Source organism: Panthera tigris, chromosome B2, assembly GCF_018350195.1.
Source record: "Panthera tigris isolate Pti1 chromosome B2, P.tigris_Pti1_mat1.1, whole genome shotgun sequence".
In the NCBI taxonomy this organism is placed as follows: Eukaryota; Metazoa; Chordata; class Mammalia; order Carnivora; family Felidae; genus Panthera; species Panthera tigris.
Window position 1 is genome coordinate 40593891 of NC_056664.1, and position 21754 is coordinate 40615644.

At 36.5% G+C, this 21754-nt stretch overlaps 1 protein-coding gene across 12 annotated transcripts in view; it reads left to right on the plus strand.

The window, feature by feature from the left end:
* UBR2 (ubiquitin protein ligase E3 component n-recognin 2) overlaps window positions 1-21754 on the plus strand; it is a 124036-nt gene that overhangs the window by 47621 nt on the left and 54661 nt on the right. For 11 of the 12 annotated variants that reach the window (XM_007085188.3, XM_042986370.1, XM_015538937.2 and 8 more), the window contains 7 exons: window positions 288-418; window positions 3275-3413; window positions 3916-3978; window positions 7846-7966; window positions 9703-9810; window positions 10388-10476; window positions 11775-11873. In XM_007085188.3, the coding sequence (XP_007085250.2) occupies window positions 288-418; window positions 3275-3413; window positions 3916-3978; window positions 7846-7966; window positions 9703-9810; window positions 10388-10476; window positions 11775-11873 (750 nt within the window). Of the gene's footprint in view, window positions 1-287; window positions 419-3274; window positions 3414-3915; window positions 3979-7845; window positions 7967-9702; window positions 9811-10387; window positions 10477-11605; window positions 11705-11774; window positions 11874-21754 lie in introns of all 12 variants that reach the window. The other variant, XM_007085189.3, reaches the window with a different exon arrangement.

Sequence of the window (21754 nt, forward strand, 5' to 3'; positions counted from 1 at the left end):
GATGTTAAGTTTTAAAGATCTTGGAATGCCATTCTAAAATGTTTAGATTTGTGCATTAGGCATTGGGGTGCCATTGAACATTTTTGATTCAGTAATTGGGATCATTATGAACAAAGTGTTTTAGGAAACTGGATTTGGTAGGATGTAACGTACAGGCTCAAACTGAGGAGAAGCCGAAGCTGGAAGATCAGCCGGCCGTTTACATTAGTATTTTGAGGTAAGGGAAGATGAGAATTAATGTGCATTTAAGATGGTTGCGTTTTTTTTTTTTTTTTCTGTTCTTTCAGGATCCTCTTGTGCATTTATCAGAAGATGTGACAGCAAGAACCTACAACATTTTTGCTATAATGTTTCGATATGCAGTCGAGATACTAACCTGGGAAAAAGAAAGTGAACTGCCAGCAGATTTAGAGATGGTGTAAGTGTGACACATTTATTCTTCATATTCGTATTTGCTCAAACTCAGTTTTAACCATTTTGATTCTAATTCCTCAAATTGAGTTGGAGCAAGGATAGAAGGATAGAGCATAATCTTTTCTTTTGTAATAATTACTTTCCCACAGAACAACTCTTTTATTTTATAGCTTTTAAATATGTGTGATCCACTTAGTTGGTAGAGGTTTCTCCCTGTTAATTGATTGGTTTAGTTAAGCCATGTCAGGGCTCTGCCCCTGGTTTCAGGCACAGGCAGTTTTCTGTTCTTCGTGTGATAAAACTGGTAACTCCAATATTTTTACCATTTGTAAAATGGTAATGTAAGTACATTATTGAGGAGGTTGCGAACATGTGACCAGAGAGCTGGATTCGGCCATAGCTGTTTTAAGGGCTTCCTTTTCCATGTGATGTGCTTGCCTCAAGCAACAGTCTCTTTAAATCTAACCGAGATTGTTGGAATTGTATTCATATTTAAGGTTGATTACAAGTTGAAGTGAGGGTCTGATGAACATTGCTGGTTTCTGTTTTGCTTTTCAGTAGTATTCTGGATAATTAGGTTGTGGGTTGTTTTTTTTTTTTAAAGTAAGGTGTTAGCTGTATCTTTTTGGAAATGTTGAAAATGGTACCTCAGGAACTTGTCTTCCCATACAGGTGTACCTCGTGGGTTTTGTAGGTTGGGTCCAGACCACTGCAATAAAGTTCGCCACATCAACTGACTCTTTTTTCACTTGAACACTTAGAGGCCATTATAGGGTTATTAATTGGCCTACTTTCAATATTGTGTCTCAGGGAACAGGGAGGCCCCAGGAGAGGAAGACAGACGGGGAAACAGCTGGTGGGTGGAGCAGTAAGAACACACACAACATTTATCAATTAAGTTTGCAATCTTATGTGAATATGATTCCGAGTGCCCCAAAACAATTAGGATAGTAACATCAAAGATCAGTGATCACAAATCGCCATAAGAAATATAGTAATGATTAAAAAAAAATTTGAAATATTGTAAGAATTACCAAAATGTGATGTAGAGACGGGACATGAGCAAATGCTGTTGGAAAGATGGCATTGATAGGCTTGCTCAACATAGGGTTGCCACAAACCTTCAATTTGTAAAAACAAATAAACAAAACCCCACAGTATTTGTAAAGCACAATAAAACAAGATGTGCCTGTACTTCAAGTTGGGAGCCATTGATCGAAAGCCCAAATTTAGACCCTAGAGCATAGAAGAGTTTTGTTTTTTAATTTTTTTTAATGTTTATTTATTTTTGAGAAAGATAGAGACAGTGAGAGCAGAGGAGGGGCAGAAAGAGAGGGAGACACAAAATCTGAAGCAGGCTCCAGGCTCTGAGCTGTCAGCACAGAGCCTGATGCAAGGCTTGAACTCAATGACCTGTGAGATCATGACCTGAGCCGAAGTCAGACACTTAACCGACTGAGCCACCCAGGCACCTCAGAAGAGTTTTGTTTTTACCTTTTTGTTCCATTGTAGGTTCAAGGCTACCAATATATAAGGGAAAAGAATCTAACTTGCTTCTTTTATAATGTTTTCCCATGTTAGTAAACTACCCAGAGACCTGAATCACCTATACCCATTTAGATTTCAAGTCCAGCTGGTTCTCCCTCCATCAAACCATTCTACTTCTGGCCTGCCTGGGTGGCTTAGTCGGTTAAGCGTCCGACTTCGGCTAAGGTCATGATCTCACAGTCCGTGAGTTCGAGCCCCGTGTGGGGCTCTGTGCTGACAGCTCAGAGCCTGGAGCCTGCTTCAGATTCTGTGTCTCCCTCTCTCTCTGACCCTCCCCTGTTCATGCTCCGTCTCTCTCTGTCTCAAAAATAAATAAATGTTAAAAACAAAAACATTCTACTTCTGTTCCTCTCTATTACTACTATCCTAGTCCAGATTAATTAATCATTCAGCAACATGGCCTCCCTAACTGAACTGCCATATCTATTCTTGTCCCTTAAGATTCATTCACACTGTAGCACAGTGAACTTTAAGGCAAATCTGACTATATCTCCTATTTTAAATCCTTCAATGCCCTTAGAATGGCAATATCAATTTCCATTGTAAGGTCTTCAAGATTTCTGCCTCTCTCCAACCTAATCTTCTCCCTCCCTGTGTTCCAGTTCCTAATACTTCCCTTTGCCACCTCAGGACCTTTGCATTCACCCTCCTCTAGCCCAGGTTTCTCAACTGTTGGCATTTAGGACCAGATTAGTTCTTTGTTATAAGGGCTGTCCAGTGCATTGTAGAATTTTTTTTGTTTTATTAATTTATTTTTTTAGTAATCTCTACCCCCAGCATGGGGCTCGAACTCACAACCCTGAGGTCAAGAGTCACATGCTCTTCCAACTGAGCCCATCAGGTGCCCAGTGGATTGTAGAATATTTAGCAGCATCCCTGGCCCTTATACACTAGATGCCAGTGACATTCCTGCCCCGGTCATGACAACAAAAAATGTCTCCAGACATTGCCAAATAGTCCTCTGTGGGGGACAGAGAATTGCCTCTAGTTGAGAACCACTGATAGCCAATTCTGACTTTAGGCGTCAGATGACTTCTGTGGCAGTTCTTCTCTGAAGTCCCAGACCTGTTTTGTCCAACGGCAGCATTCTGTTCTTCTTGATAAAAGCTAGTTCAGTTAGAATTACATGTCTAATATATATCTTCCCCATCAGATGGTAATGTCATAGAGCATGGGGACTGCAGATGACTTTGCCATAGATATGTGCCCAGTACCTAGCACATTCCCTAGAGCAAAGTATGCTCTTACTAAATCAGCCTGGAGCTAGAGAATATGCAATTAGATAATATATAATTAATGTTTTATGTCACAGAGAGAAGAGTGATACCTACTATTGCATGCTGTTTAATGATGAGGTGCATACCTATGAACAAGTTATTTATACCCTTCAGAAAGCTGTTAACTGTACACAAAAAGAAGCCATTGGCTTTGCAACTACAGTAGATCGAGATGTAAGTAATTTCATTATATTGATGTCAGATAATAAATTGAACTTTCATTACAGATAAATTATTCTGGGAATATTGAGTTAGAGGTATATATGTCTAGTCTATTTTTTTTATTTCATTTTAATATTGGCCCAAATACATACTGGGTATTACTGTAATCTGTTATTCCATAGAAAGTTTAGGAGGAAATGTAGATACAGTTGTCCTCATTCTACCCAGTGATTAGAAATAGTCAGTTATGAAAATAGAAAGTATAGCAGCCTAGAAGAATAAATGTCGTATTGTTTAAGGAACTATACTTATTAATGGCTAGAAAATGTTAGGATGGTTTTGAAGGAAAATATTTTAATTTACTTTTCATCATTGAATAGAATGAATGTTATAAATATTAAAATTGGCCAGAACTGTTATATGCATAAATATGTTTATTTGTTTACTGGTTGAACAGTTTTACTACTGAATATAATATTTTTACATGTTAATTTAAAATTTTTTCATTTACCAGGGACGTAGGTCTGTTCGATATGGAGATTTCCAGCATTGTGAACAAGCAAAATCAGTAATTGTGGTAAGTAATTTAGAAACATGCCCACAGTATTATTTTTTTTATTTAAAACTAGTTCTGTATTTTGTCATTTACGAACGCATTTTTCTGCTTTCATGAAGGTAAAGCCAGCATCAACCAAAAGTCATATTTAATATTTTCTCGAACATTGTATTATTGCTTTATCTAGTTTTTTTAAGCTGTGTAAGATTAATATAGAAAATGAATGTTTACATGAGATATATTTTCTGCCTTCCTATTTCTCTATCAGAGACATCTTAGTGTTTCATTGTTGTTTTGTTTTTGATAGGGTGTCACGTTACTTTTTAGGACTTAAACTGGCCTTTAGCACCAAGATTAGAATTCAAGGGAAGTTGTTTCTTGGTAACTTATAGCAAGGTATGCTGCATATATAATAGCACTTAGTGTATTATTTCTCTAAAAGAAAACTATTTCCCATGTTTATATTTATTTTTAAAAAGTAAGAATTATTTTAAACTATTTCATGTAAATGCATTTTATATAAATGTCCTTTTAAAAAATAATTTTGTGTATTGTGAAATATTTTAAATATACAGATAAAAACAGAAATGACACAGTAAACACCTGTATGCCCACATTATACAACATTTCCTCATACTTTATGTAAATAAAATTTTATGTAAATAAAATAATACAGAGTACCCAGTATTATTCCTTTAATCTTGCTCCCTTTTCTCCTACCCTAGGGATAAGTACTTTCATTAATTCATTTGTTCATTCTTGTGTGTGCCTCTATACTTCCATTTATTAAATCTGTCAACATTATATGTATTGATTTGGAGGCCTTTAAACATTATATAACAAGCTTCATACTGGATGTATTATACTGCAACTTTTCATTTCAGTGTTGGTTCTACATTTATGTGTGTTGATGCATGTACCTGTGAAGTGTTGCATTGATAACTTTACCATACTTTTTCCGTTCTCCTGCTGATGGACAGTTAGGATAATTCCCCCCTGCCCCCATCATTAACAGTCCTTTTATGGACATTGTTTTGTCTCCTTCTTGCATAGATGCAAAGGTTTCTGTAGGGTATATACCAAGAAATGGAATTTCTGAGTTGTTAGGATATCAGCATTTTCATCTTTATTAGATTTTGCCAAGTTAGTCTCCAAAACAGTGGTACTAATATACATTCCCACCAACAGTGTATAGAGAGTTCCCATTTCTCCACAGCTTTGTCAAAACTGTATGTTGTCAGATTTTTTAACTTTTGCCAATTTAATGTGTATGAATGGCATCTCATCAATTAAGTTTGCATTGCCTTAATTATTGAGTACCTTACTTCATGTTTATTTATGTTTTCTTTGAATTTCCTATTCGTACCCTTTACCAATTTTTTTCATTTAATGTTTAGGATAAACAGCACTCATAGATTATCGAGTAGGAACAAAATAGAAAATTGGACATAGGATATGAAAAGGCAGTCACAGGAGAGAAAATCTAGGCGGTCAGTGTATATGAAGAGACTCATTTGTTAGTAATCAGTAAAATGACAAGGAGATTTCATACTCATCAGGATGGAGAAATTAGAGTTATAAAATATCTTACTGACAGAGATGCAGAGAATAGGAATACTTGTGTAAAACTAAATTGCTACAGCATTTTAAGAAAATAATCTAGTAGCATCTATGAAAGTTACCTTTCCTAGGAATTTATCCCATAGAAATGTAAGCACTAGAAGTGTGTGTACAAAGATGTTCAGTACTGCTTTTTTTGGAGTCAACAGAAGACTGAAACAAAGGGAATATGAATGCCCTTCTCTAGAGGATGTTTGAATAAATCCACACCACAGAATATACATGAGTCATTAACAAAAAAAAAATCAGTTAATGCAAAGATGCACAAGAGTATATATAGTATCCCATTTTTATAAATCAAATAAAAATCTTTATAAATGTATACATACATAATATATAGAGATAGAGAAAATAGGCAAAGATGTACTGTCTTTTTTTTTAATATGAAATTTATTGTCAAATTGGTTTCCATACAATACCCAGTGCTTATCACAACAGGTGCCCTCCTCAATACCCATCACCCACCCTCGCCTCCCTCCCACCCCCCATTAACCCTCAGATTGTTCTCAGTTTTTAAGAGTCTCTTATGGTTTGACTCCCTCCCTCTCTAACTTTTTTTTTTTTTTTTTACTTCCCCTCCCCCATGGTCTTCTGTTAAGTTTCTCAGGATCCACATAAGAGTGAAAACATATGGTATCTGTCTTTCTCTGTATGACTTATTTCACTTAGCATAACACTCTCCAGTTCCATCCACGTTGCTACAAAAGGCCAGATTTCATTCTTTCTCATTGCCAAGTAGTATTCCATTGTGTATATAAACCACAATTTCTTTACCCATTCATCAGTTGATGGACATTTAGACACTTCCCATAATTTGGCTATTGTTGAGAGTGCTGCTATAAACATTGGGGTACAAGTGCCCCTATGCATCAGCACCCCTGTATCCCTTGGGTAAATTCCTAGCAGTGCTATTGTTGGGTCATAGGGTAGATCTATTTTTAATTTTTTAAGGAACCTCCACACTGTTTTCCAGAGTGGCTGCACCAGTTTGCATTCCCACCAACAGTGCAAGAGGGTTCCTGTTTCTCCAGATGTAGTGTCTTAATGTGGGTTGTGGGGATGGAATGAAGTTGGGGTAGAAGGATGCTCCAAACAAAAAAATGAGAAGGGGGAATAAAAATTAAAAATTGTGTTAGACTTAAATAGACATTTCTTCAAAGAAAGTATATAAATTACCAATAAACATACGGAAACATGCTCAACATTACTAATCGTTAGGGAAATGCAAATAAAAACCATGATGAGATACCACCTGAAACCCGTTAGGATTGCCGTTATAAACAAAAACAATAGCACAACATCGCAAGTGTTGGTAGGGATATGGACGAATTGCAACCCTTGTGCACACTGCCGGTGGGAATGTAAAATGGTACAGCCACTATGGAAAACTGTATGGTGGTTCCTTTAAAAAAAAAATAGAATTACCATATGATCCAGCAGTTTTACTTCTGATATATACACAAAAGAATGGAAAGCAGAGCCTCAGAGACATTTGCACAGCTATGTTCATAACAGCATTATCATTCACAATAGACAAATGATAGAAGCAACGCAAGTGTCTATTGATGGGTGAATGGATAAAATAAAATCTATATACATACAATAGAATATCATTCAGCCTTAAAAAGGAAGAAGATTCTGACACATGCTACATACAACCTGGATGAACCTTGAGGACGTTATGCTTAGAGAAATAAGCCAGTCACAAAAAGATAAATATTGCATGATTCTGTTTATATGATACCTCTAGAGTTTGGTAGGTATAGAGTTTGGGTTTTGCAAGATGAAGAGAGTTCTGGGGATTGGTTACTCTACAGTGTGAATGTACTTAACACTTCTGAACTGTACACTGAGAAACAGTTACGTTGGAAATTGTAGTGTTTTTTTTTTGAAGTATCAATAACATCACTTCTGTGCAGTAAAGCAAATTATTTAAATAAACGTGTAATTGCATTTAAGAAATTAAAGACCTAAAACAAATGTAAGCTTTTAAATAAATTCTAATGGTGGGGCAGATTTTCAAATATAGGACCAAAGATTCAGGTTACTCATAAGCTGTAACTTCTTACTTTGTTGTAAGAATCCTAAGATTCTTTCTAGAAAATTAGGATCTGAGTAAGGCAAGCCAAATGGTATTTTTCTTACACACATACATGAAAAATTCTCCTATAATGATGAGAGTGTAGTTACATTAAATAAAAATATTAGCTTTTTTCTATAAGATAGCCTTTTTAAGTTTGTTTTTTCATTCTACCATTTCTTTTTAAGAGAAATACCAGTAGACAGACAAAGCCACTCAAAGTTCAAGTTATGCATTCGTCTATTGTGGCACATCAGAATTTTGGTTTGAAACTTTTGTCTTGGCTGGGAAGTATTATTGGATATTCAGGTAGGTTCAAAAAAACTATTTTGGGAAAAAAAAATCAAGTGAAATAATTTCTTGCTTTAATTTCACATTTTAAAATACCATCTCAGAATATCTTTATGCACAGAAAAACCCACATTTCCCATATTTTGATCCACAGGATTTTTTATACGCATACAAAGGATTCTGTCCTCAAATAAATGCAGGAAATATTGGATTAAACAGTGGTAAATGACATTAGTCCGCTAATGAAATCTAAATCTCACAGACTTGATACAAGAACTTTTTTTTTTAAACAACATTCTGTGGAACTCTGTTCCACTGAGCAAGCTGGAGAATACAAGTGTAAATAAAACCTAAATGATTACCAGTTTAGAGGATACAACACTAATGTTGAAATTTTTGTTTTGACTCCTCCAGATTTTGGTTACTAATAATTTGCAGCTCTGAACACTTGCAAATTTGAAGTTACTGATTTGTATTTACTGTCTTTGTCTTTCCACAGTCCACAAATTAAATCATCTTTCTAACGTGGTGGTAACAGAACAAAGAACTCTCATGTCTAATGCCAAAAGTACAAGTTTGGCGTATAAAATATAACACAAAAGAGAAAAACAGGAATACATCTAAGCTGTTTGTCATACTGTTTTTCAGGCAAGAGAGGTGGTTTGGATAAATGACATTCTGAGGTTTATTATAAAGAGAATTTCTAAAATATTTATCTTAAAAGAACATTGCCACATTGTGAACTGACAGTTGAAAATATTGAGGTGTGGAAATTTAGGAGACCATGTTTGCTTGCCTTTTAAATAAATGTCTCTCCAGTTATTTTTGTTATCCTCGTATATTTGAGTTTTGGTGTTTTCTATTGGATACCTGTGTGCCAAATTCTGTGCTACAGTAGTAATGAATAGTAGTATCATGGAAGCAATTTTCTGCCAAGAAATTTTTTGAGATATTTACTTGAAATAATTTAAAGACTTTATCTTTTATTTAATATTTATGTAAGTGTTTCTTTTTAGCCTTGTAACAAATTTCTATTCAGTGACTTTTGGAACTAAATTTTAAAATTACTCCATTTTTACCTGATTATTTTGCATGCTTCTAGAAGACTAAAAACAGTAATTTTAATTATAAAGTATGAAACAAAAAGGTTATTGAAGTTTTGGCTATATGTTAATGCTTATGTTCATATTTGAAGAACTTTTTTTTTTTTTTTTTAAGTTCAGCATTTAGAAGATGTAGCAATTTGTCTTCCAGGACCTCTTCATAGTAGGTACACATAGGTACACAGGGAACATTTGTTTAATGAATGGAAGCATTTTGCAGAACACTAATAAATGGACTCAGATATAGTACAGAGGCTATGCATTTTTTTTTTAATGGTAGCACAATTCTATATTACACCTACCTTCAGTTATCATGGGATGTAACAGTTTTGCTATAATCTGGTTTAATTAGCATAGGTCCTTAAAGAACAGTATTTAAATTGTTTACAACATAAGAGATCGTTGACTTTCTGATAGACTTATATTTTGGTATTCTCGAATAAGAATTGGTATATAATGCAGGATTTAGAATTTTCCTCCTTTTTGTGAAAATGTTAATAAAATAGTTAATATATTTACCTTTTCTGAATAAATTTGACCTTTAGTAAACATGTAAAATTCTATAGATTCGTTAGAACATTTCTATTAAAATGTCATTTTATTTTAATACTTAAAGTTACTATTTCATGACTACTTTTCTTCCTGTTTTAGATGGGCTTCGCCGAATTTTATGTCAAGTCGGTTTACAAGAAGGGCCAGATGGTGAAAACTCTTCTCTGGTGGATAGATTGATGCTTAATGATTCCAAATTGTGGAAAGGTAATCTTTTAACTACTTTCAAGGTATAGGGAACCTTAAATAGGTAATTGGGAAACTTTTTTTTTTCATTTGGGAAGGTATTTAATAAATATACTTACAGTTTTTAGAATAAGTACATGTAGTCTTGTTCTCTGGAAGAAACAAAAACAGATTTTGGAGTCCAAGACCTAAATTAAATAACCTTTATATTTTGTTAGAAAACCATTTTTAGAAAAACCAATTTTTTGAGAAGCAGATTGCAGGGTACCTGGGTGGCTCAGTCAGTTGAGCATCTAACTCTGGATTTCAGCTCAGGTCATGATCTCATGGTTCATGAGATAAAGCCCTGTGCCGGGCGCTGTACTGATAGCACAGAGCCTGCTTGGGATTCTCTCTCTCTCTGTCTCTCTCTGCTCTGTTCCCCCCAGTTAATAAATAAACATTAAAAAAAAAGTAGATTGCAAATATTTTATACTGAATAACATGTACAGTTTTGCCCTTGAGACTTAAAAAACAATTGTTCACATAAATACTTTGGAAATGTAATTTTTGGTTTGTTTGATATATCCTTATTTTACATCTGCTCTTTTCGTAAAAGGTGCTAGGAGTGTGTATCATCAGTTGTTCATGAGCAGTCTACTTATGGATTTGAAATATAAGAAACTGTTTGCTGTTCGATTTGCAAAGGTAAGTAGTTTCTCAGTTTTGAAATTTAACAAAATAGTCAGGTTATATATGGAGTAAATATAACCTGTGATTATATCCAGGCTTTGTAATATTAGCAACTAATAATAATATGTTGCTTGTTGATTTTAAATCCTAAGAAACTTTGTAAGTGATCTTTTTATCTTTTATCAATAGAGTAAAATTCTAGCTGTAAGACTTTTCTTGTTCATCACCTGCCGCGATAATACAAATATCCAACTGTGAAATGTGTATGATCTAAAATGATAAATGAAGAATTTAAACTTATGCCGTGGCGAATTATGGTATTATTCTCATTGAGATTTGTATAAGGAAAAGATCATCTTAGCTGAAATGGCATGGATATATGGATGTGATTTTAAGAATCATGAATTCTTGGAGTTCCTGGCTGGCTCAATCAGAAGAGCATGTGACTATTTATCTCAGGGTCATGTGCTGGAGCCCTATGTTGGGTGTGGAGATTACTTAAAATAAATAAAACTTAAAAAAAAGAAGAATCGTCAACTCTTGGTTGTTGATATTGTTGAAGTATGTTCTCCCTTTCCATAGTATGTGCTTGTTTTTTTGTTTTCACCTGAATTAGGAATTCTTAAGGAAGCATATGAGGATCATTTGGGGAGCTCTTTCAAAAAAAAAAAAAAAAAAAAAAAAAAAAAAAAATATATATATATATATATATATATATATATATATATATATATTTGTGTATCATTCTTAAACTTGCTGAAAAGCAGATTCACCAAGAATGGTGTCTAAGCATGTGTCCTTTGAAAGAGCCATCAGGTGATTCTGATATACATCCATAAGAAAGAAAAGTCTGGTTTCATCAGAGACCATGTAACGCTGCTGTGGTTTAGCCCTGCCAGTATGCAATAACATCCCAGCATTTTAGAAGCTATTGCTCCTATTTGAGCTCATAAATTTCCATTGTGTGTGAGAAGATTGTATAGTGAACCGGTATTTATACAAAATTTAATTGGTAGAAGTCATTTCAGTTATCATTCTCATAGCAGTGTTATCTTAATTGATTCCTCCAGCACTGACTTTTCATTATAATCCTTAAACATTTGGTCAATGTGGATTAGAGGTGAATCTCCCCCTTGTTGTTTAGAATTACCAGCAGTTGCAGAGAGATTTTATGGAGGATGATCACGAGCGAGCAGTGTCCGTGACTGCTCTGTCTGTCCAGTTCTTCACTGCACCTACTCTGGTGAGTAGTGCTTGCCTTTTCTTTGTAACTGATAGCTGGCACTCCTTGCCTTTTTTTGCCTTCTTAATAGAACTATGAGCGTTTGCAGAGTGATTATGTGACAGATGACCACGACAGAGAGTTTTCAATCGCAGACCTCTCGGTTCAGATATTCACGGTTCCTTCACTTGTAAGTACGAAAAGATTAAGAAGAACTTTCTTGTTTTCCATTGACAGAAGTAAAGCCTTAAAATAATAGAGAATGAAGATCTGTATATTCCTGAATAGAATAATATTTTATTAGTGGATGATAGGACGTTAGGCACCTTCACCCATTCTAGAACATATCCTTCAGTATGTAATCTAAAGAGAAGAAATCATTTAACTTTAATCTCTCTACTTTCTCATACTACTTCCCTGAGGTTTTGAACTGATGAGTTAAAAATTAAACTGAGTGGTTTAACACATGCATCCATTAGAAACAGCATATTGTATACAAACTCACATTTTGAGAAGCTCCCTCCCCCATCCCCGTAAGGGAAAGGATAGCTAAGGCAACTGAATTACAATGACTGTGGGTGGTCTTGTACTAAGTTTCACTAGTTGCTCAGGAAGGCATCACTATGTTTTAGTGCTATACAGAAATTAAAATTCATATTTCATTTACTTAACAAAAATGTATTGAGCATCCATGATTTATCAGGCACAGTTCTAGGCTTTGGGAACACCAAAGTGAACAAAAACTGATGCTGTCCTTGGCCTCATGGAACTTAAAATAATGGGAAAGACTCACAGAATTCATTAATTAAAATTATAATGAAAACTCAAGAATTTGGTTGTTTTGGGGTGCCTGTGTGGCTCAGATCGTGAGCTCACAGTTCACGAGTTCAAGCCCTGTGTCAGGCTCACTGCTGTCAGTGCAGAACCCGTTTTGGATCCTGTCCCCCTCTTTCCTTGCCCCTCCCCCACTCGCTCGCTCTCAAAAAATAAACATTAAAAAATAAATAAAATTTTAAAACATAATTTGGTTGTTTTGAGAGAGAATAATAGATCTGACCTTTTCCCAAAGTTCAGAGACAGATTCTATAGGTAAGGCACCTTTATGTGGAGTCATGAAGGAAAGTTCATTTAAAGGGACCAGCACTTGAGAAAGTCTGGTGAGGTAGGAAAGTTCCTATACAGGAAACAGAAGGAAAGCCAGCACAGTTGAAGATTCTTGAACATGGAAAAAAATGTGACCAGAAATGAAGGTGGTGGGTGCCAGATCGTATAGAATTAAGAGTACTGTGTGGTTCTAACCAGGTACCTTTTCCAGTTTTTTTTGTTTATTTGTCTTTAATGAGCATTTTTCCCCCCAAATTACCTTTATGTTCATTTAGTACAGTTGAAGCTATCTGAAGTCTGTTTATCCACTAATGAGATATTATAGGCCAAATTAAAGATTTTGGTTTTTATTTGAAGACTATGGGAAGGCAGTGAAGAGTTTTAAGTGGTAACATTTACATCATCACGTGTGTGATTTTTTAAAAGATCATACTGTTTGTAATTTGGAGAACAAATTGACAGGGGGGCAAAAGCGAGTGTGGGGAACCTCATTAGAACCTGATGCAATGATCCAGACCAGAGTTGGTGGCAACTTGAGCTGGGATCGTGGCAGCAGATATGAGTGGTGAGAGAGATTTAGGTAGTAAAATCTATAGGACCGGCCAAACTTGGGTTTGAGGGGTCAGTTGGTGATTGGTTGTTAGATTCAAGGGAAAGTGTAAAGATGATTCCCAGGTTTGTAACTTGCAGCCCAATAAGTGTTGTGCCACTTGCACAGGGGGGGTTGGAGAATGAGTAGGGTTTATGAAGAGAAAGAGTGATGCTTTCATTTTAGTCAGGGATGTTTGAGAAGCCCCTGAGATAATCCCATGTGTATCCAGATGTTTCCTCCGTTGATCTTTTCGTCTATTTCCATGTCAGAACCCAGTTTTAATAATTTTAGCTTAATATTCTATTTTGATATCTTCTAGAGCTAAATCCTTTAGTATTAAAGATGAACTAAAATCAGTTTGTCAATTCTTCCCTCCCCCCCCCCCGCCCCGAAAAAGAAAGACACATTAGGATTTTGATTGGAAAGGTATTGTATTTATAGATTCTTTGCGAAGAGCTGATATCTTTGCAATATTAAATATCTCCATCCAGGAACATAATTTGTCCTCATGTGTGAGGTTTTATTTTATGCTCTTCGTACAAGCTTTATAGTTCTCTTGTTAGGTCATACACATTTTTAATTTGGCTATGGCTTGTATGTAGAAAAAGTACTGATATTTGTAGATTCATCTTGTATTTGGCCCTCTTATTAACATTTCTTCTAACATTTTGTGCTGATTCTTTGGGATTTCTAATAATCTACAAGTAATTTTTGTTCCTTCTAATATTTCAACTTTTAATTTTTACTTCTTGTGTGATTACTTAGAAACGCTAGAAAAAAATAGTGTATGTGTTCATTTACTCAGAGCTCATTTATTTAGCACCTTTATTGAGTAGGTACTGTTTTGGGCCCTGGAGGTAAGCATTGCAGTAAACAAAGCAGACAAAAGTCCCTGTTACCACGGAATTTATAGGCTGAGAAGAAACAGATACACAAACATTTGCATACTGTTTATAAATCAAGCGTTGGTAAGTGCTATGAAGTAGAAAAGCAGGTTAAGGGGATCGAAAGTGACAGTGGCGGGGGGGGGGGGGGGGTGCTCATATTTTATACATATCAGAAGGCCGCTCAGAGAAGTGGTTTTTGAACAGGAAACTGAAGGAAGTGGGAGATGAGTCGTGTGACTAACTGGTGGAAGCTGAATTCGTCTGAGATGAATGTGCACTTGGCATTTTGGAAGAAGGAACCCCAAACAGGCCAGAGTTGCTAGATAAATGAATGGTCAGTGATCTCACTGAGTTTAGGGATAGGGGTGAAGATGCAGTGGGTAAGGCCATTGCAAGAGCTTAGGTCTTTTGCCTGAAGAAAGTAGAAGAAGGCAAATAATAAAGAGCAGAAATTAATAAAACAAAGCAAATATACACGAGAAAAATCAATACAACCAGAAAGGTTGGTTCTTTGAAAAGACCAAAGAAGGGCGCCTGAGTGGCTCAGTTGCTTGAGCGTCCGACTTCAGCTCAGGTCATGATCTCACGGTCCGTGAGTTCGAGCTCCACGTTGGGCTCTGTGCTGACAGCTCAGAGTCTGGAGCCTGCTTCGGATTCTGTGTCTCCCTCTTTCTAACCCTCCCCCGTTCATGCTCTCTCTCTGTCTCAAAAATAAACGTTAAAAAAAAAAAAAAAAAAAAAGACCAAAGAAAAGGAATAGATTTCTAGAAAGTCTAATAGGAAAAATAGAAAAATTTAATTTAAATTTTTTTTTTATTTTTTACGTTTATTTATTTTTGGGACAGAGAGAGACAGAGCATGAACGGAGGAGGGGCAGAGAGAGAGGGAGACACAGAATCGGAAGCAGGATCCAGGCTCTGAGCCATCAGCCCAGAGCCCGACGTGGGGCTTGAACTCACGGACCGCGAGATCGTGACCTGAGCTGAAGTCGGACGCTTAACCGACTGAGCCACCCAGGCGCCCCAAAAAATTTAATTTTAAAAAGGACTACAAAAAAATCACCGATTAAAAAAAAAAAACAGATTTTTACAGATATTAAGGAGAAAAGAAGGCAATATTGGGACCAACTTAATATATTTGGAAATTTGGATGAAATGAACAGATTCCTAAGAAAATCCACAGGTTATTAAAAGAGAAATAAGAAACAGAATCTTTAGTTATAATAAAAATTTTCTCACAAAGAAGTCTCCGGGCCCAAATGGCTACACTGGAGAATTCTTCCAAACGTTTGAGAAAGAAATAACACTGGTCTTACATAAATTTTTCCAGAAAACAGAGAAGGAGAATATACTGGCCAGTTTAATTGAGTTTTCTGTAATCTTGATACCAAAACTCAACAGGGCATTCATTACAAGAAAAGAAAATTACTGGGGCACCTGACTGGCTCAGTCAGTTGAGCATCTGACTTCAGCTCAGGTCATGATCTCACGGTTCCGGTTCATGAGTTTGAGCCCCACTTGGGCTCGATCCTGGAGCCTGCTTCAGATTCTGTGTCTCCCTCTCTCTCTGCCCCTCCCCTGCTCGCTCTCTCTCTCTCTCAAAAATTAAAAAAAAATTAAAAAAGAAGGAAATTACCGTCTAATCTCTCTCACATATGATGTTGCATAAATCAAATCAAGCATTATAGAAAAAGGATAATACATCACAACCCCATTTGGTCTTTTTCCTTAATGCAAGAGCAGTATAGCATTTGGGGGGGAAATCAGCTGGCATTATTAACATGAAAAGAAAAAAATTGTATCAAATGCTTTCCCGGAATTCATAAAAATTCAACATTCATTCATAATTTAAAACAAAAATACCTCATAGCAAAGTAGGAATGAGAGAAAACTTTTAATAGAGTACCTAAGAACAAAACAAAAAACAGAAACCTAAAGCAAACATTGTACTTAATGGTATTAAAAGCTTTCCCCCTGAGATTAGGAATGAGAAAGATTCCTGCTTTTATTCACCACATGGTAGACTGCCATTCTTTCTGTAATTTCTTGAGATAGATGTTTAAGTCATTGACTTTCAGCCTTTCTTTGCTGATATAAGGCTTAAGTTTCTATCTAAGCACAATGTAAGCTGTATTTCATAGTTTTGTTATGTCCTATTTTTATTATACAGTTCAAAAACTTCACTGAGTTCCTTAGTGATCTCTTTCTTGACCCATTTTTTCTTCGTGATTAAATGTCTTAGAAATATATTGCTAAATTTTAAAACACTTGGGCATTTTCTAATTATTTTGTTATGAATTCTAGCTTAATTTCACTGTGATCAGAGAACATGCTCTGATTTCAGTCCTCTGTTGAGTGTAGCTTTGTGGCCCAGAATTTTTTCATTTTTGGTAAATGTCCAATGTGGACTTGAAAATAATGTATATTCTCCTTTATCATTGGGTGCAGTGTTTCTATATGTCACTTAGGTCAAGTGTGTTCATTTTCATTGTGTAAATCTTTTTTTGTTTTGTTTTTTTCTTTTTGTAAATCTTTTATATACATACTAATTTTCTGTCTGTTTGTTCCGTCAACTATTGAAGCATCTATAAGATGGGCTATAAGTCTCCCACAGTGATTGTTGGATTTGTCTTTCTCTTTTTGTTTTTTGTTTTGGTTTTTTTTAATGTTTATTTATTTTTGAGAGAGAGAGAGAGAGAGAGACAGAGTGTGAGCAGTGGAGGGGCAGAGATAGAGAGAGAGAGGGAGACACAGAATCTGAAGCAGGCTCCAGGCTCTGAGCTCTCAGCACAGAGCCCGACATGGGGCTTGAACTCACAAACCATGAGATCATGACCTGAGGTGAAGTCGGACGCTTAACCAACTGAGCCACCCAGGCGCTCCAATACTTTCAAATTTTGTTTCCTTGGAGTAATTTATCTAATATTATAGCAACAACTCCTTTTTTTTTTTTGGTTAGTGTTTGTATTGTATGTCTTCTCCATTGTTACATTTTTAAGTTTTATGTGCCCTTAAATTAAACTTGTATCATTTTTTAAAAGCATGTATTTCGGATTTGTTGTTTATCCAACAAATTACATCACTCCTAATGATGTAAGCAGGTTACTGCCCATTTAATGTAATTACTGGTGTATTTGGCTTTGTATTTGCCATCTTGTGTTTTTTTTTTTTCCTGTTTGAACCCACCTGTTTTGTGTTTTCCCCTTCTCTCTTACCTTCTTTTAGATTAAATAATTGTTATTTCTTTCCCCCCCCTATTAACTTGTTAGTTGTACATTCACTTAGTATTCTCTTAAGGGTGACTCAACAGCAGTTTTACTCAAAGTGTCAGTAATGACAGGATAAAAGGTTTGGACCAGAATGTGAACCAACACACTGTTGCTCTCAGCAAAACTCCTGCTGTGAGAAACAAATGTCAGCTAAATTAAACTGTTACAAGTAGTTGATTTGCCTTCTTGTCACAACTGGCAGCAAGCAGTTGGCAGGCCACTGGTCCACGGAGTAGCTTTCAGTAGCACTGCCCTTGAAGTTAGGACGTGCACCCCTGATATTGCAAGCAGGTACCGTATTTCAGCCCCTGAAGAGTGGAAGTCTGGACTTCACCATTCAGCCTTTGCTGGTGTAGATGGGGATAGAGCTACAGTTTTTTCCGTAGTGGTTGGCTAGAGTGGAGGGGTTATTGCTGGAAAGTTTTCTGTCCTGCTGAGTTACTTTTTTCCTGTGGCTGACAGAGCAGGCTTTTATTGGGGCTTTTTAAAAAAAGCCTGTGCCCATTGGCATTTTCAGGTTGCCAGCTTCTTAGATCTCTCTGCTGTGTCTTTTCTTGAGGTCTCTGAGGTCCCTAGCCAGTCTGCCTTCTTCTGGCCACCATTCTGAATCTTGTGGTGGTCTTTTGCATATGATGTCCAGAATTTTGGACATGGTGTACTTAGTGGGAGGACTAGAGAAAAGTACATCTACTCTCTCTTGCCTGATTCCTGAAGCAAAAATCCACTCTTTTTTTTTTTTAAGATTCCAGTTTTCTGGTAAAATCCTCCATTTTTTCCTCAATTTTCTGAACATGTAAATCTTAGCTGTGTCATGGTCTTATAATGTCATTATCTAGATCATTTGTATTCTATTCCGATTTAATTTTTTTGTAATATTTTACCCCTTTTGGTTTTTTTAGTCAATTGGAATGCTTAATAACTTTTTATTGGCATTTTGTCTTAGGTTTCAGCAGTCTTGCTATGATTTATGTAGGTTTGGTTTTCTTTATATTTATAGATATTGGAGTTTGTAGATACTGTATCTCTAGGCCGGTGGCTTTCTCGGTTTGGGAAATTTTGTAGTCATTCACATATGGTTTCTGCCCCATTCTCTTTCTCATTGCCTTCCGACAGGATGGTTTTCATTAGAAAATCTTATGACTCTGTGTAATATCTTCCTCCCAAGAATAGTCCCCTTACTGTGAGGCAGATAGAGTGAGGCCCATCAGTCTACTGCGGGATTGCCGTGACTCCAGGTTGTTTTGGCAAGACTCTGTCTTCTGGTCCATCCTCATCCCGCAACGTTGCCCTGGGAGGGCTCCCACTTTAGAGCCTGGAGTGCTCACTAGAGTTCCTCCCCTCTCTAGGCTCCTGAACTCAAGTTTTGTTTCCTCAGCTTGCTGAGGCTGCCACATCACTCCTTTGCCCTTCTAGACTTTCTGCCCTTAGACTTCTGTCCTGCACAGCTTCAGAATTTTGCAAATGTCTTAAGGGGAAAACTGGAAGAAAGTTGGACTCCATTCCCACCCTTGTGTTCTTGCTAGAATCCTGGGCTCCTCACACCATGGGACAGCTAAAATCTCAGGGTCTTCTCCCCATTATTAGCAGCTCTGGCAGACTCTTTCCTGGGATCTTCAGTCCCATTTTGCCACACTCCCAGAAGAGGGAGATGCTGAGGGAAAAGCAGCTGCAGGATGTTGGCTCACCTCCCTGTGCCGCTCCCCTTCTCGAAGGTTTTATCCCCTTGAACCCTTGTGGCCTCAGGGGGTCTCTAATGATTTCAGACTTTTTATTCTAGTTGATCTTTTCTGGTTGTTCTTGGTGGAAGTGTTGGTCCGCCTCAAGCTTATCCCATCATGACTGGAAGAATGCATGTAATAGTTTCTTGAAAAAGCACCATTAGTAATTCATATGCATATCCCTGCTTAAAAACCACTTGCCCTAGATATTAGTGAAATGTTTCATATGAGTGATAGAATCCCATTTATTGGTCTTTTGGGTTAACTGAAAATTCAGTCTTCATTTTTAAATAGTTTGCTCAAGAGCCAGTACTAATTCAAGTGACAAGACTATCTTACTTGTTCTAACTTGTTTTGATCAAATGTACCCTGATTTATAGTCAGCATTACCCCTGTATGCTCTATCATATTTAGTTTAATTAAAAGTGTGTGCACGGGCCATTATTATTCAGTAAAGTTTTTCAGAGTCTTAGGGGGAATGTTGGCCCATTTTGAATATGCTGTTAGATATGTAATGAGCCTTACAACACAAAATTGAATATAAACTACATAAAATGAATAAAACTGTAGTTAAGGTAAGTAACAGTAATATATTTTAAAGCAAAGTGAATTGTAGGCATATAAAAATCAAGCAGTGTTTTAGGGTGAGTGGTAAGCAGTACTGGAACTGTATAATAATGTTAGATATTTAATGTTAAAAATTACCTTGAAAGGTTAGCAACAATCTAGGCATGAGGTGATAAAGCCAAGCACCAACTATTTGTCCTTCTTTTCTGTTGGAACCTTGGAAAATGTGCTTTCTGAAGTTTTCTTTTTAGAAATAGAAATGCCTGAATAACTCCCATTTTGTTTCATCTGTTAAATTTTTCTTTTAATGTTTATTTATTTTTGAGAGACAGCGAGAGCACAAGCAGGGGAGGCACAGAGAGAGAGAGAGGGAGACACAGAATCCAAAGCAGGCTCCAGGCTCCAGGCTCCAGGCTCCGAGCTGTCAGCACAGAGCCAACACGGGGTTCAAACTCATGAACCACAAGATCATGACCTGAGCCAAAGTCGGACACTTAACCAACTGAGCCACCCAGGTGCCCCATAACTTCCCTATTTTAATGGGACAGTACTAATGGGCTAGCTGCCTTAATTGATTTTTTTTAATTTGGCACCCACGACAGTTAGAATCCAATCCAAAATTATGCGCTGGATAAACTCTTTTTAACATTCATCTGAAACTGAAAATGCTAAATAAATGCCTTTGTTGGTGAGATACACACTCCATGAATATTAAATTGTCTCTACCAAACTTCCATCAATTTTTGGTTATAAATCTTACCAGCAAGCTCTACAGAGTTTTTGTAAGTCAGTGAAATTTAAGTGTTCCCAAATCCCCTAATGGAGCAAACAAAAAACCAACAAAGAATATCCTTTTATCTTAACCTATCAGTACCTTCTCTTTTTCAAGCTGGACTTTTGTCTTTACTGTGTAGGAAACTGAACAGAAGTTAATCCTGTTGACTTTTGAGGTTCTTAGACCCTAACTCTTGGCAACGTGATGATGACTTTTGAGTTTTTCAAAGGAATATTTAACTTTATAGATTTTCTCTTTATCTGATGACCTCAGAACTTAACCTTTACATTGAGAACACAACTTTACTATATTCTTAGACTTCTGTCTTCTGTACTTTTTTGTCCTACTTTTTGGTGCAACTTTCTACATTGTTAAATGCTTAATGAGAGACCTAGTTATATAGTCCCCCAGCACCAATAATAACTTGAACCTAGTTAGTCTAGAAAAGTATGATCCATTGTGGAAGAGTAATAATGAGGCATTCAAATAATACTAGATCTTCTGGGGGCACCTGGGTGGCTCAGTCGGTGAAGCATCCGACTTGATCTCAGCTTAGGTCATGATCTCACAGTTCAGGAGTTCGAGCCCCTCATCCAGCTCTACATGGACATCGCGAAGCCTGCTTGGGATTCTCTCTCTCTGTCTGCCTTTATTTTTATTTAAAACTACTTACTGAGGCACCTGGGTGGCTCAGTCGGTTAAGTGTCTGACTTCAGCTCAGGTCATGATCTCACACTCCATGAGTTCGAGCCCCACATCGGGCTCTCTGCTGACAGCTCAGAGCCTGGAGCCTGCTTTGGATCTGTGTCTCCCTCTCTCTCTGCCCCTCCCCCACTCACACTCTGTGTCTCTCAAAAATATTTTTTTTAAGAAAATAAAAATTTTTTTTTAATGTTTGAAGTTGTGTTATTGAAGGCATGAGAGGAAATGTACACACTGTAGATGGACATATAAATTGGTGAGCTTCTTTGTGGAAACAATTTGTTGGTATCAGTCAAAATTTATAATGTACATACACTTTAACCCAGTAATCCACTTCTAAGAAATTATACTATTCATACATCCTTCCAGTGGTACACAGTTGATATTTGTTGCAACATCTTTTGTAATAAATAGCATAGGACTAGAAAAAGCCCTAATGTCTCATGTCTCACTGGTGA